A 14,913-nucleotide genomic window follows, 5' to 3' on the forward strand; every position below is an offset into this window, starting at 1 on the left:
CTTTACAATTTTTAAGCATTATCTCATTCAGTCATCAAAACAACCCTCAGCAGTCTGTATGATTGCCATTTTACAGATGAAGAATCTGGGATACAGAAATTTTTAGTAGCCTTGTCATGTGCCTAGTAAGTGATGGAGCTGGCTAGACCTAGAACTTAATTCAGCCTTCTTTTTAATAAGCATTGCTGCCATTTGTTGAGGGCCTGCCTTATGACAGGCACTATGTAAAATACATTATCTATTTTAATCTCAACAATTGCAAGGCAGTGTAGATGTCCTCCCCATTTTATAAGTATAGAGACTGATGCTCAGAAAAGTTTGCTAATTGTCTGTTTCCCTACAAAGCCCTTGTTTTTTTCTCTACGCTGTTTCACCGTCAGTTGGATAAAACTCATATGTGACGTCTCCCATGTTACCAAAGTTGTCGAAAGGAGTGGAGAGTCTAGGAACCCGTCATCTTTCCTTGTCAGGAAGATGTATTTTCTATGTAGACCCTCTAGACCAAGCCTTTCCTTTTCCCCGCAGGTGTTTCCCAGCCACTTCACACAGCAGCGGACCAAAGAAACAAACTGTGAGAGCGATCGGGAGAGGGGCAGTAAGCAGACCTGCAGCCCATGTTCTTCACAGTCCACCAGCAGTGGCATTTGCACAGACTTCTGGGACTTATTGGTAAAACTGGACAACATGAATGTCAGCCGGAAAGGCAAGAACTCTGTGAAGTCAGTGCCAGTGAGCGCTAGTGGTGAGGGGGAAACCTCTCCATACAGCCTTGAGGCCTCTCCACTGGGGCAGCTCATGAACATGTTGTCACACCCAGTCATCCGCCGGAGCTCTCTCTTAACTGAGAAACTCCTCAGACTCCTTTCTCTCATCTCAATTGCTCTCCCAGAAAACAAAGTGTCGGAAACACAGGCTAATTCTGGCAGCAGTGCTTCCTCCACCACTGTTGCCACCTCAACCACATCTACCACCACTACCACTGCCGCCTCCAGCACACCCACTCCCCCTGCTGCAACCACCCCTGTCACTTCTGCTCCAGCCCTGGTTGCTGCCACGGCTGTATCCACCATTGCCGTAGCCACTTCGACCACAGTGACTACCCCCACGACTGCTACCACTACTGTTTCAAGTAAGTGTGGATGTAGGCTGGGAGCTGTGGGGTGTATACACCCACCTCACCCCCCACTCCCCCATCCAGGTATTCCTCCCTAAATTATAGCGATCGGCTTGGTTTGTGTTTGTGAGAGCCAAATGTGTTCATTCTCACCCTCATCAGTCCCAGTTCTCTCCGTGTTCCCCTCCCTTCCTTTCTCTCTCTCCTTCTCTCTTTCTCACACAAACACACACACACACACACACACACACACACACACACACAGACACTCCTGTGAAGAACAGCAGGCATTCACTGAATGTGACTTCCCCTAAGCTAAGCACCAAAAGGAGGAGAGAGAAAGTCCCTATTGTTAAAGAATTTCAAGCCTGGTTGAGGAAGCCAGTTCTCAGAGGAAAGAGTTGAAGAGCAGGAAGGATACAATGTGAATCAGGGTAGAACAAAGGAGCCATACCATCCCAAAAAGTAAAGGGAATGAGCCCTGCAGCAGACTAGTAAGAATAATTTGAAGATGTAGGTTTTGAAGAGGGGGCTTTCAGAGGGGCTCTGATGGTAGGGGAACAGTTGAGAGAAATTTCTGGGATTCTTTGTCACTTTAGAAGGTACAGTCATAAGAATCCTTGGCATCCCAAGTCATTTGGATTTGGCTTTGGTGGGTGGATCTTCATTTTCACTACTTTCCCATTTTGAAGCTCTGGACAGTTGAGCGATTCCTTGGTTCTGCCACTTAAGTCTCTGGCATGTGAGTTGCAGAGGCTTACAGTGTTCCATCTGTTTCTTCAAAGCTTCTACTACTACTAAGGCCAGCAAATCTCCAGCGAAGATGGGTGATGGGGGCAGCAGTAGTGCAGACTTTAAGATGGTGTCCTCTGGCCTCACTGAAAACCAGCTACAGCTCTCTGTGGAAGTGAGTCCAAGCTCTTCTGACCTCCCAAGGTTGGGGGAGGCAACGTAGACGGGGATAGATAATATTTTCGTTCTTAAGTTTAGGCTTACCCCTTCTCCCTTCTTTTTCCCAGGTGTTGACATCCCATTCTTGTTCTGAAGAAGGCCTAGAGGATGCAGCCAATGTGTTACTGCAGCTCTCTCGGGGCGACCCTGGGACCCGGGACACTGTTCTCAAGCTGCTACTGAATGGAGCCCGCCATTTGGGTTATACCCTTTGTAAACAGATAGGTAATGATAGGTGTAAAGCATTCTGTCTTTCTGAAACCTTCCACTTAGGTGTCAACTCTTCCTGGAAGCCTTCCCTGAACTCCCAGGTTGAATCAAACTCTTCTATGCTTCTATAGCACAGCCCCCATGCTCTCTTCTGTCACAGCACTGATAATACTGGGTTGTCCTCTGTCTTAGTCTGCTCAGTTGTTCTTCGAGAGCAAGGCTGGGCTTCTCTCTGCCTTCCCAATGCCTGGCATACGGCAGGTAATTGGTGCTTAGTGAAGGAAAATGAGCATGTGTAGGACCAGCAGTGCCCTCTTGCTTCTCCATTCTGGGCATTCATAAGAGCCCTATGATGAGCCTACTGAGACAGTTTTGCCACCTCAGAGATGCACCTACACTATGTTCAGGCTCAGGAATTGAGAATCAGAGTAATACCCTCTGCCTTTGTGCAGCTTTGAGAGTACAGAAATTCTAAGAACACTGGCAAGTCGTCTAGTTTTAGTCTTCTTCTTTCCTGTTTTACCAAGAAGAAAACTAAAACTCAGGGTGATAAAGTGATTGAATCAAGGGAGTAGAGCCAAATTTTCTTTCAGCATTAGAGTGTCTCTGCTCTCTCCCACCCTCGTCCCAATCATGGGTCTCCCTAGATCTCAGCTACCTGCTTGATTATCTCCTTCTCACAAATGTCCCTGGAACTGAGGGAATATAAGAATTGATTGGACTGTGTGGCCTAGGGTATTCTTTGGTGCATCCGCATTATAAGGTTCTTCCAGAAGAGGCCTGTGACCTTTCTTGACTGCTACCGTTTGTTTGTTTATTTTTGTGTGAGGAAGATCAGCCCTGAGCTAACATCCATGCCAATCCTCTTCTTTTTTTACTGAGAAAGACTGGCCCTGGGCTAACATCTGTGCCTGTCTTCCTCCACTTTATATGGGACACCGCCACAGCATGGCCTGACAAGCGGTGCATCGGTGCGTGCCCGGGATCCCAACCCAGGCTGCCAGCAGCTGAGCATGCGCACTTAACTGCTACGCCATAGGGCCAGCCCCTGCTACTATTTATTCAACACCCATGGGCCAGGCAGTGTCCTAGGCACTCTACTACACAGTTAACTCCTAATTCTCAAAGAAGCCTTGTGAGGTTCAGCAGTATTAGTCTCATTATTAAGATGGGTAAACAAACTGGCAGAGAGGTTAAGCAGTTTGCCTGAGATTACCACAAAAACCTCAGAAGTTCAAGCCTCCAAGACATACTTTTTCCCCTCTACATTGAGCTACATTTCATGGAAATTCAACAGATTCTTGAGGCCGAGTAAATCAGTGATCCCTGGGTGGCTGATCCGTGAGCACACATAATAAGATGAATAGAGCAAAATTCCTGTTCACTCCAGCTTCTCTGCAGCTGAGCAAAGAGGATGTCCTGGGCAGGTTTCTTGGAAAGATTTGGCTTTCAGCTGCTTCACTAGGGAAGTCACTCAGCACTTGTTGGCTCTTCTGCCTGCGCAGGTACCCTTCTGGCTGAGCTACGAGAATACAACCTAGAACAGCAGCGGCGAGCCCAGTGTGAGACCCTCTCTCCTGATGGCCTGCCTGAGGAGCAGCCACAGACCACCAAGCTGAAAGGCAAAATGCAGAGCAGGTGGGTAGTAGCCACCCATTTGGCTGTGGGGCTGGAATCTGGGACGTTCTGAAAGGTGTCTCTTGATGGTTTCCTGATTATTGCCTTTTTTCCAACTTGTGAGATTTCCTTCTGTGATCCCTTATCCCTCTGGTTGACACCAGAAAGCCCTGCTTGCTCTGGGTGTTTATACTCTGATGCTGTCAATATACGCAAGCCACCTCTACACTATCCAGGTTTGACATGGCTGAGAATGTGGTAATTGTGGCATCTCAGAAGCGGCCTCTGGGTGGCCGGGAGCTTCAACTGCCTTCTATGTCTATGTTGACATCCAAGACATCTACCCAGAAGTTCTTCTTGAGGGTACTGCAGGTCATCATCCAGCTCCGGGACGACACACGCCGAGCTAACAAGAAAGCCAAGCAGACAGGCAGGCTAGGTATGGAACTGGAGTGTCCAGTTGAGGGGCAGGGTTGGTGGTGGAGAACCCAGAGTCCCTGGAGGGCAGAACTTAATGTCATGTCTCCTTCCTGTTTGACCTTTCCAAGAGGAAGCGATGATCTTTTCTTAAAATGTTGATGGCTATATTCTGTATCTCACTTGAGCTGTCTGCATGGGAAATTCATTAGAACAAGTGGGAATTAATGGGGAATGGGAAACTGGCAAGGAAATTGGGGGTGGATCTTTTGCTGAACAAGATTTAACTCACTGAGTGTGCCTCCTTTCTACTTTCTTGATCACTCCTGACTAAAACATTGAAGCCATGTTGCCTCAGCCGTGGCCTGCCAAATCCTCCCTCTTTCCTCCTGTCCCACAGAACCCTCTCACCTGCCACCATCCGTCTGCCTAGCACTATGTCCCCTGCCCTTATCTGTAACAGTAGCTCTCAGTGCCTGATGATGAGCACTCTGAAGCTGCCTGAGCTAAAGCTCAAAGACCTCAGCAAGATGCCCTGTGGCAGCCCACAAGACAGGAGAGAGAAGGTTGGGCATTTTCTCTTCCTACATTTTATATCTTGCCTTCTTTTTTTTTTCTCCCAGGTTCCTCCGGTTTAGGCTCAGCTAGCAGCATCCAGGCAGCTGTTCGGCAGCTGGAGGCTGAGGCTGATGCCATTATACAAATGGTACGTGAGGGTCAAAGGGCGCGGAGACAGCAACAAGCAGCAACGGTTAGCATGATGCCTGTGGCCCCTCATTCATTTGTCTCTCCCCTCTCCCCAACCACATCATCAGTGGGGTTTCACTGCCCTTACCTTGTATGCTTTTGCATCAAGTTTGCTATATGAATGCTTCTGGACAAGGGGGTTACTTTTTGTTGGTGTTTTCTTTACTGTTTGTTCATTGGTTTGTTGGTTTGGTTTGGTTTGATTTGATTTAAAGCTTGGCCATCATACCCCCCTCCCAGCTATCCAGTGAACAGTGGCGCTTTTGCAAACTGCATAATGCTAAGTGTCTGAGTTCTGAGGGGATGTGGGGTGAAGATTTTTCAGTTTCATGGAACAATGGAGGTACATCAGAGACATCTCAGGAATCCTGCCCTTGAAAGTCCCTCAAGCTTGGTACACATCCCATACAGCCTCTTCTGGCTATGGCTGGTCCCTCCACCCTGGCCTCTGCCTCTATTTTCCGTACTGGCTTGGCACCTAGGCACTCAGACACTTTTAGGAGGAAACTTTCAGGTTCCTAGGTAGCCAGCTCATTGTTGGGATCCCAGCACAGATTGGCTGCGGGAAAAGCCTGGCATCACGTATGTATGCTGTGGCACTCTCTCATTGTTTTCCTGTCCTTGCAACATGCAAGTCACCTTCCCAAGATTTAGGAAATAAAGGTATCTTGAGGCCTGGTTTTTCTCTGTATATAATTAACTATTATACAGTATGATTTCATTGAGCATGCTGGGAACAGCCTAGAATTTGAGGGCCACAACTCCAGCAGGGTACAAAGGGAAAATAGTAGCTGTTATTCCGCAGTATTTTTTCTGCCCAGTCTCTTTCCCATGCCTGATAGGACTGATGTTGGCTTTTTAAATAATCCCACCCATCAAAGATTGCGCTCATTCCCCTATTATTTCCCCTTTTGTGAACAAACAGAAACGAAGAGCAAACCTACCTTCTGCCCATCCTAAGTTGTATATGTATATGTATATATATGTAAACTGTACCCAGAAGAATTCTTGAAGTCTGTATCCAGGAGGCTCGTGTCTGACTGAACATAGGTCTGGAGTAGAGTGGAGGCAATGCAGGCATTCAGGAACCTCTTTGGAAAAGCTTGCTAGCTAAGGGTGGAGGACAGCAAAGGAGATGGGAAGGCCATTCTTCTGTCCTGGGGAGTTACAGAGCTTCCTGATCAGATATGGGAAGCTTCTTTCCAAGCTTATGATGTGTGAGAAGTAGTAGAGCCAGCCTCTAGCCTGTCCTTGAGGAAAACAGAGTTGCACCCTTTATGTGACTTTGTCTCCCTTTTATCCAGTCGGAGTCAAGCCAGTCAGAGGCATCTGCCCGAAGGGAGGAGTCACCCATGGATGTGGACCAGCCATCTCCCAGTGCTCAGGATACTCAGTCCATTGGTCAGTACTACTTCCCATTTCCAGCCCAGCAAAAGGGAGAGCCAGTCTTCATGGAATGTCTGCTGGATCCTCTGCTCTCAACATACATAAGCTCAGTGTTTTCCGATTTGTTCTAGTGAACGCTGGTTTCTGTAAATGTTCATAGGCATTTACCAACCAAGATCACTAACCATCACCACCTCACCCTCGTTGGAGATTTATAGCACACATTGCAATCCCTGTAGTAAAGAAACTGATATGATATTACACATGGAGACAGCATGTGTTTGAGTCTTAGCTCCCCCGTTTATTCGCTCTGGGACCTAAGGCAAACCTCTTTGCTTCAGTTTCCTCGTTTAAAATAGAGATGTTCATAGTTAGGATTGAACAGGTTAACACATGTATATAGCACTTAGAGCAGTACCTGACACACAGTAGATGGTGTTATTAGCAACATTTCTCAAAGTTAATTGCACGTAGAATACTTTTTGGCACTGTTTTAACACATTCCTAGGGGATAGTGTTGTCGTAGGATGTCCCTTTTTGAAATACATTAAAGCATTTAATAATCCACAGGGTCTCTGGGAGCTAATGAGGCAGTGAGTAGACCAGTGAGTAGTGCTGTCTGGTAGAATTGGCCTGCAATAACCACTAGCCGTATGTGGCTATTGAGCACTTGAAATGTGGCTAGTGTGAGGAACCAAATTTTGTATTAATTTAAATTTAAATGCCATCCACTATAGGACTAGAGTTTGCTCTCAGGCGTAGCTCAATATTCCTCAGTGGCTAGTGGGCCAGTCTCCTTGATCTGTCTAATGGCTTGTGCATTTGATCTGGGAGAAATCTAAATGAAGGAAAAAACCTCAAAGGCTTTCTGACTCTCTTCTCTATGTGCCTTGTAGGCTCAGATGGAACCCCACAGGGGGAGAAAGAGAAGGAGGAGAGGCCACCTGAGTTACCCCTGCTCAGTGAGCAGCTGAGCTTGGATGAGCTGTGGGACATGCTGGGAGAGTGTCTAAAGGAACTGGAGGAATCCCATGACCAGCATGCGGTGCTAGGTGAGTTGTGGCCCGAGGGCTCAGGTCCCAACCCACTGATCTTTTCTGGGGCCCTTTCTGCCAGCTTAATTTTCTTCCTTCCAGGTCACCCCCCTCCGTCAGTGTCTCTTTAATGAGAATTCAAAGGAGAGGTTTTTTTTCTCTGCTTCAGTGTCAGAAAAAAAGATTTACCTTCTCTTTTAGTAGCTGGTATCTTACTTTTTATAGACCGGGGGAATCTTTATAACTGGTTAACTATCCTATTTTTCTTGGACTTAAGGAAGCTGTGACTTCCTCTGTGGCTTCATTTTTCTATGCTACCATTATATTTCTCCTGCAAGTTTTTATTATTTCTTCTTCTGTATACTTTTGTAATTTGGTTATGAAGGTGAAGAGGTTTGTATGTTGAAATTTGTGAAGTAAAACATCGCTTCCTTATTCCTACCCCCAGTGTTACAGCCTGCTGTCGAGGCCTTTTTTCTGGTCCATGCCACAGAGCGGGAGAGCAAGCCTCCTGTCCGAGACACCCGTGAAAGCCAGCTGGCGCACATCAAGGACGAGCCTCCTCCACTCTCCCCTGCTCCCTTAACCCCAGCCACTCCTTCCTCCCTTGATCCATTCTTCTCCCGGGAGCCTTCGTCTATGCACATCTCCTCAAGCCTGCCCCCTGACACACAGAAGTTCCTTCGCTTTGCAGGTATAGGGAACTCTTAAGTCCCTGAATGTAGAAGGCTTCTTTTTTTTTTTTTTTTTTTTTACAGGGTCATTTCATACATTTTATCCTTGGCTGATTCGGGGGGCGGGAGCCTGAGAGAAAGTAAGACTAGTGAGGTGTAGGGCTCAGGTCTGGAAGCCCTTATCTGTCGCACTCTTTTTTTCCTGAAATGAGGAAAAAGAGTTGCTGGCTGATTGGCTGTCATCCAGTCTTCTGAGACCCATGATGTGCTGATTCCTGCTGTCCTTGCTCCCCACAGAGACTCACCGCACTGTGTTGAATCAGATCCTACGGCAGTCCACCACCCACCTCGCTGATGGGCCTTTTGCTGTCCTGGTAGACTACATTCGTGTCCTCGACTTTGATGTCAAGCGCAAGTATGAGCCCTGGATGTTGGGGGGTTTAGGAACTCTCCAAATGGTATCTCCCCTCCCAGAAGGGAGCCAAAGTTCCTCCTGGGGCAGTGTTTTCAGGGAAAGAATTTTCCCTTGGTGGTAGTCCTTGGAATGGTGCTGGGCAGAAGGGAAGAGACTCATCTGTGCCACTGACAGTCATTACACCTAAATACTCCCTGGCCTTCTCCATCCCAGTCTCCATTCTTCATCAGAGAAATGCGAGCCTTTGTCTACCACATGATTTCTAAAGTCCTAGTCCATCCTTTGGAGAGGTACAGGGGGTGCAGGTAGCCATAGTACATTTACAGCAGGGACCTCCACAAAACTCCTGTCATCCCTACCCTACCCTTCTCTTCCTTTGTGTACGCCTACACGTGCTTACCTGCTTTTTGCAGAAATTCCATGCTGCAATCTCTGTGGGCCCTTATTTGGTGGAGATGGGAAAAATTTAGAGTTGGTAGTTAGTAACCTACCTCTCCCAACTATTAGGCATTTCCCTAGGGGAACAGGTAGGGAGCAGGGATCAAAGTGTTTGTGGGGGATGGAGCATCCTTGTGCATCTTCATCCTAATCAGGCAAACAGAAGGTTACTTTGCCAACCCAATCTTATTCTCCTTCCTTTCCTACCTCCCAAGATATTTTCGGCAAGAGCTGGAGCGTTTGGACGAGGGGCTCCGGAAAGAAGACATGGCTGTGCATGTCCGTCGTGACCATGTGTTTGAAGACTCCTATCGTGAGCTACACCGGAAATCCCCTGAAGAAATGAAGAATCGATTGTAAGAGCCCAGAGCAGGGCCGGCCCCGTGGCTTAGCGGTTAAGTGCACGCGCTCCGCTGCTGGCGGCCCGGGTTCGGATCCCGGGCGTGCACCAATGCACCGCTTCTCCGGCCATGCTGAGGCCGCGTCCCACATACAGCAACTTAGAAGGATGTGCAGCTATGACATACAACTATCTACTGGGGCTTTGGGGGAAAAAATAAATAAATAAAATTATTTTAAAAAAAGCCCAGAGCAGAGAACAGGCAGGATGGGAGAGTGGGGGCCCTTTCTATGTGATAGTGAAGGCTTACTCAGGCCCCAGATGTGCAAGGGAATTCAGGGAGGTGCTGCCCTCCCCAGTAGGAATTCCCAATAGGAATCTGGCTTAGATAATCTCATTGAGCTGTCCCCCATATTTTTGGCCTGGTCTCGTGAGACTGGTCTTCTGCTTGCTGGGTGGCCTTTGAGCTGAGCTACCCAACAATTCCCAGACAGACAAAAGAGTCTTTAGCGTTTACAAAGATACACCTGATCTGAGCTTTGCGGAGAGAGCTTTCTCCATTCTTACACTAGGAACGAGAAGCCTGCTGCATGTGGTACCTGGGTTGGGGGGGACCACACTTGGATGAGTGGCCCCCCACCAAATTGGTAATCACTCACTCGTGATTCTGAAACCACTTAGAGGAGATCAGCAATTTGCAGTATCAAGTGTTGTGGGAGCTGATGAGACAATAGACCTATTGGAGTAGTTTGATGCTCCTGACCGCAGGAACTTGATTCATTCCCTCCCTCGTGGCGTGGGCTCACCATCCATGTAACCACATAGGAAGTCAGAGGCTTCTGAGACAGACTGGGCCCTGCTCCTCCACCTCCAAATCCTTATAGACATCGGACTCGGGGCTCGCTCTCTCTGACACCACTTGACGACTCCTCTCCCTGCTTTCCCTAAGTGAGGCCTCATTTAAGGCCTCTATACCTTTCCTGTTGGTGTTTTCTGGAATATCAATGAGTCTTTACTGATACAGCAGGATCTCTCTTCTATCAATGGTGCCCTTTTTTGTTCAAGATCCCTGCCCCTCCTCTGGGCTCTCCTGACACTGTACATTCACCTCTGTCCTCTGTCCCTGTGCTCTGCAGCCACTGCTTCACTCACTCACTCGGGTCATGCTGCGTAAATGAGTGGATTTGTCCTGGGCTTTCTGTACATTTCTCTTTCTGCTCTCTTATACAGGTATATAGTGTTTGAAGGAGAAGAAGGGCAGGATGCTGGAGGGCTCCTGCGGGAGTGGTATATGATCATCTCTCGGGAGATGTTTAACCCTATGTATGCCTTGTTCCGTACCTCACCCGGTGATCGGGTCACCTACACCATCAATCCATCTTCCCACTGCAACCCCAACCACCTCAGCTACTTCAAGTTTGTGGGACGCATTGTGGCCAAAGCTGTATATGACAACCGCCTCTTGGAGTGCTACTTTACTCGGTCATTCTACAAACACATCTTGGGCAAGTCTGTCAGGTGAGGATGTGACACAGTCCTGGGACTGTCTTCAGTCCTGGGAATCAGATCCTTTTCTTGTGTTCCACCCCAGTCCATGACCCTAATTGTTTTTCTAGATATACGGATATGGAGAGTGAAGATTACCACTTCTACCAGGGCCTAGTTTATTTGCTGGAAAATGATGTCTCCACGCTAGGCTATGACCTCACCTTCAGCACTGAGGTAGGTCAAGAAATCCTGACCGCAGCTTATGCCAGCTAGTCTAGGAAACCCATTCCAGGATCACCCTTGAACTGGCGTTGGATAACCTGTCCTGGTTCTAAGGAAGCATCTCGACTGTTTTTTTCTTCTTTTGCTGAGGAAGATTCACCCTGAGCTAATATCTATGCCAGTCTTCCTCTGTTTTGTACATGACTCACCGCCACAGCATGGCTGCCAAGGGGTGGTGTAGGTCCACACCCGGGAACCTAACCTGGGCCTCTGAAGCAGAACACGCTGAACTTAACCACTAGGCCACAGGGCCGGCCCCACATCTCTATTTCTTAAAGTCCCATGCCTCCTTCCTGATCCAGCAGAGAGCAGTGGGTATTTGTATGAGACATTACAAATAGAAAAACCAAAATTTTTAAAACAATCCAGGCTGTTTTCCTATTTTCCCTAGGAAAACATTTATTTAAAAAGTGTTCCATATATTATTCTTCATTCCCAAAGGTAGTTCAGTGTAGAGAAATTGTACAAATAGAGATAAATGAAAAACAAAAATTTTTTTTGTGTGTGTGTGTGAGGAAGATCAGCCCTGAGCTAACATCCATGCTAATCTTCCTCTTTTTGCTGAGGAAGACTGACTCTGAGCTAACATTTATTGCCAATCCTCCTCCTCTTTTTTTTTTTCCCCAAAGTCCCAGTAGATAGTTGTATGTCATAGTTGCACATCCTTCTAGTTGCTGTATGTGGGACGTGGCCTCAACATGGCCGGAGAAGTGGTGCGTCTGTGCGTGCCCAGGATCCGAACCCAGGCTGCCAGTAGCGGAGTGTGCACACTTAACTGCTAAGCCACGGGACCGGCCCCAAAACAAAATTTTTTTACTCTTCCCCCAAATTGTTTTCCATGAAGATTATGTTGTGTTACATTACATATGTTAGCCATGCCCTTTTCCCTTTTACCATTGACACTTTGCTTACTTTCAGCCTTTATGTGTTTTAGGGCCAAACCTTTGGCCTTTCCCTATTAGGAAGTTATGAGCTCATGAGAAAAGTCACTGTTTCTTTATGACTTTTCTTTGTCTCTCTGCTCAGGACATGGCAAAGAGTTTAGGGTGTGTTCTCAGGTATCTACGTAAGTCCCATCTTAGACCAAACCTGATACGCATGACTGGTGTTTTGGGTATTCTAGGTCCAAGAGTTTGGAGTCTGTGAAGTTCGTGACCTCAAACCCAATGGGGCCAACATCTTGGTAACAGAGGAGAATAAGAAGGAGTATGTACACCTGGTGTGCCAGATGAGAATGACAGGTAGGGGAAATGTCCCTTAGACCTCTTGTTGCTCAATATGGGAAGAGATCAAGCCTCACATGTTTCACAGACATTATTTCTTCTCTTCCCCTTTGCCAGCCACAAATGCCTTGCACAAAAGGAGTCCAAAAACCTGACCAATAATACTTCCCTTCATCCACCATCACACAGGGGCCTAGAAACAGTAGTAGGTGAGGCAGGCAGACCAGTCAGCATCCTAGTAGCGGCAGGAGCCAGACTGGGGATCTCTGATCTCTAACAGTTGTGCAAGTTCAGATGCCACATGGCTTGTTGGTTCTCTTCCCAGGAGCCATCCGCAAACAGCTGGCAGCTTTCTTAGAAGGCTTCTATGAGATCATTCCAAAGCGCCTCATTTCCATCTTCACTGAGCAAGAGTTAGAGCTGCTCATATCAGGACTGCCCACAATCGACATTGATGATTTGAAATCTAACACTGAATACCACAAGTACCAGTCCAACTCTATTCAGGTGAGCTGCTGCTGGCATCCCTCCCCATATCCCTAAGCAGTGCTAGTTTGTATGACACCAAATAAACCAGTACTCTTAGGGGAAGGGGTTTGTGGATGACAGCCTACCTATACCTAACTCTTCTTCTGGAGCATATTTTCAGGTGATGTTCTTGCTCATCTTATGAATGGAGGAACTGAAGCTCGTCTCAAAGAAGAGACTTGTCTAAGATGCCACACCCCATCCCCCTTCCTTCCAGGAGCTCTCTACCTAACTCTGGCTTCTTGTGTCCCTTTCTGCAGATCCAATGGTTCTGGAGAGCATTGCGTTCTTTTGACCAAGCTGACCGTGCCAAGTTCCTTCAGTTTGTTACGGGTACTTCCAAGGTGCCCCTGCAAGGCTTTGCTGCCCTTGAAGGCATGAATGGCATTCAGAAGTTTCAGATCCATCGAGATGACAGGTCCACAGATCGCCTGCCTTCAGCTCACACATGGTAAGAGGAAGGGTTTGTTTTCCTTTTCAGCATTCAGATTGAGTTTGCATATTTGCCGCTTCTAGGCCCTTAGCCAAGGTCAGGAACCCAAATCTGGCCCCAGCTACCCTGGACCTGGGGTAGCTCACAATTTGGTGGTTTTGTGGAGAAGGTGATGTTTGAGATGTGAAGCTGGCCCAGACTCACAGTGAGGCTGGGGCGGCATTGTAGGTGAACACCACCACATGACAGCATGGTATATTCCAGGGCTCAGTCTGGCTGGAGCAAGGAGTTGCAAGGAGCAGAAGGCTAAAGAATTCGGCAGATGTCAGATCACCCTGAATGCCTCCTTGGAGCTTGCGAGTTAGCCCCTAGGCAAGTCCTTGGTGTTTAAGGAGGAGTGACAGGGTCAGATTTTATGTTTTAGGTGCCTGGTGGCCAGTAATTGGGGACAGATTACAGGAGAGCAGACCAAGCTAGGACAAGATTGGGAGTCTGCAGGAAGCAAGGAGTAGGTTCCCTCAGGAAGGAGAGGTCAAGTGGGCACCATGGGAACACAGGGATTTGGTTATCATCTTTTGTTACAAACTGATCTTTCTTCTTTCTCTAGTTTTAATCAACTGGACCTGCCTGCCTATGAGAGCTTTGAGAAGCTCCGCCACATGCTACTGTTGGCCATCCAGGAGTGCTCTGAAGGCTTTGGGCTGGCCTAATAAGGCCCCGCCCACCACTGTGGAGTTTTTCTACCATTGTTGGACCCGGGAAGGGAGGAAATGGAAAACAAAAAAGAACTAGAAAGAAAATGTCAAAAACCAATAAATGAAATCCACCAACTCACCATGTCTGTGTCCCAGCTGCCCCATCTTCCCCAGTGCATACCTGTTCCCCCTCTCCTGCTCATTCTCTCTCCCCCCCTTTCTCTCTTCCTCACCTCCTCTCCCCATTCCATGCCGTCCATGATCCCCGCCCCATGTGTTTAAAAGGCAGTAAGTAGCCTTTGCAGGGACCTATTTGTCCCAACTGTTTGAACAGTGTGCTCCTCAGATTCTGTGTTCAGAAGGATTTGCTGCATTGAGACTTGAAACCTTTGGATAGGGGAAAAAATTATATATATATATATTTTTTTGTTCTGTTTGCATTTCTTAATTTGTGCTTGGAATGTGTTGATGTGCACAGCTAATGATTCAATGCGAGACAAGATTGGCGTCTGTGTTGTGGAGGTTTCAAATAAAGAGCACTCTTCATAACTCACTTTTCACAATGGAGTTTTTTTCAAACTTAAAAAGAAAATAAACGACTCTTGAGCACATGCTAGCTGTCTGGAGAAAAGATCCAAATGGACTCTCCAGAAAACCATCTCTGCCACCACCACTAGTGCATCATCCTCCTTCAAAGTTGGTCAGGAGAGATCAGCAGCCACCAGGAATTGGGGGGAATTTTTTTCTTAGAGTGGGATCTGCGGGGCCGGCCCTGTGGCTTAGTGGTTAAGTGCGTGCGCTCTGCTGCTGGCGGCCGGGGTTCGGATCCCGGGCGCGCACTGACGCACTGCTTCTCCAGCCATGCTGAGGCCGTGTCCCACATACAGCAACTAGAAGGATGTGCAGCTATGACATACAACT

At 47.6% G+C, this 14,913-nt stretch overlaps 1 protein-coding gene across 12 annotated transcripts in view; it reads left to right on the plus strand.

Moving 5' to 3' along the window:
- The window catches only part of HUWE1 (HECT, UBA and WWE domain containing E3 ubiquitin protein ligase 1), a 161,602-nt gene extending 147,057 nt beyond the window's left edge, over nt 1-14,545 (plus strand). For 11 of the 12 annotated variants that reach the window (XM_058535926.1, XM_058535935.1, XM_058535931.1 and 8 more), the window contains 17 exons: nt 526-1,129; nt 1,900-2,021; nt 2,134-2,290; nt 3,781-3,913; nt 4,129-4,331; nt 4,933-5,060; nt 6,361-6,457; nt 7,339-7,494; nt 7,925-8,170; nt 8,448-8,565; nt 9,219-9,359; nt 10,574-10,861; nt 10,960-11,065; nt 12,237-12,354; nt 12,662-12,843; nt 13,125-13,315; nt 13,905-14,545. In XM_058535926.1, coding sequence (XP_058391909.1) covers nt 526-1,129; nt 1,900-2,021; nt 2,134-2,290; nt 3,781-3,913; nt 4,129-4,331; nt 4,933-5,060; nt 6,361-6,457; nt 7,339-7,494; nt 7,925-8,170; nt 8,448-8,565; nt 9,219-9,359; nt 10,574-10,861; nt 10,960-11,065; nt 12,237-12,354; nt 12,662-12,843; nt 13,125-13,315; nt 13,905-14,007 — 3,093 coding nt within the window. In that variant the 3' untranslated portion in view covers nt 14,008-14,545. The remainder of the gene's footprint in view (nt 1-525; nt 1,130-1,899; nt 2,022-2,133; nt 2,291-3,780; nt 3,914-4,128; nt 4,332-4,932; nt 5,061-6,360; nt 6,458-7,338; nt 7,495-7,924; nt 8,171-8,447; nt 8,566-9,218; nt 9,360-10,573; nt 10,862-10,959; nt 11,066-12,236; nt 12,355-12,661; nt 12,844-13,124; nt 13,316-13,904) is intronic. The other variant, XM_058535934.1, reaches the window with a different exon arrangement.
- Nucleotides 14,546-14,913: the final 368 nt, after the last annotated feature.

Source organism: Diceros bicornis, chromosome X, assembly GCF_020826845.1.
Source record: "Diceros bicornis minor isolate mBicDic1 chromosome X, mDicBic1.mat.cur, whole genome shotgun sequence".
Lineage (NCBI taxonomy): Eukaryota > Metazoa > Chordata > Mammalia > Perissodactyla > Rhinocerotidae > Diceros > Diceros bicornis.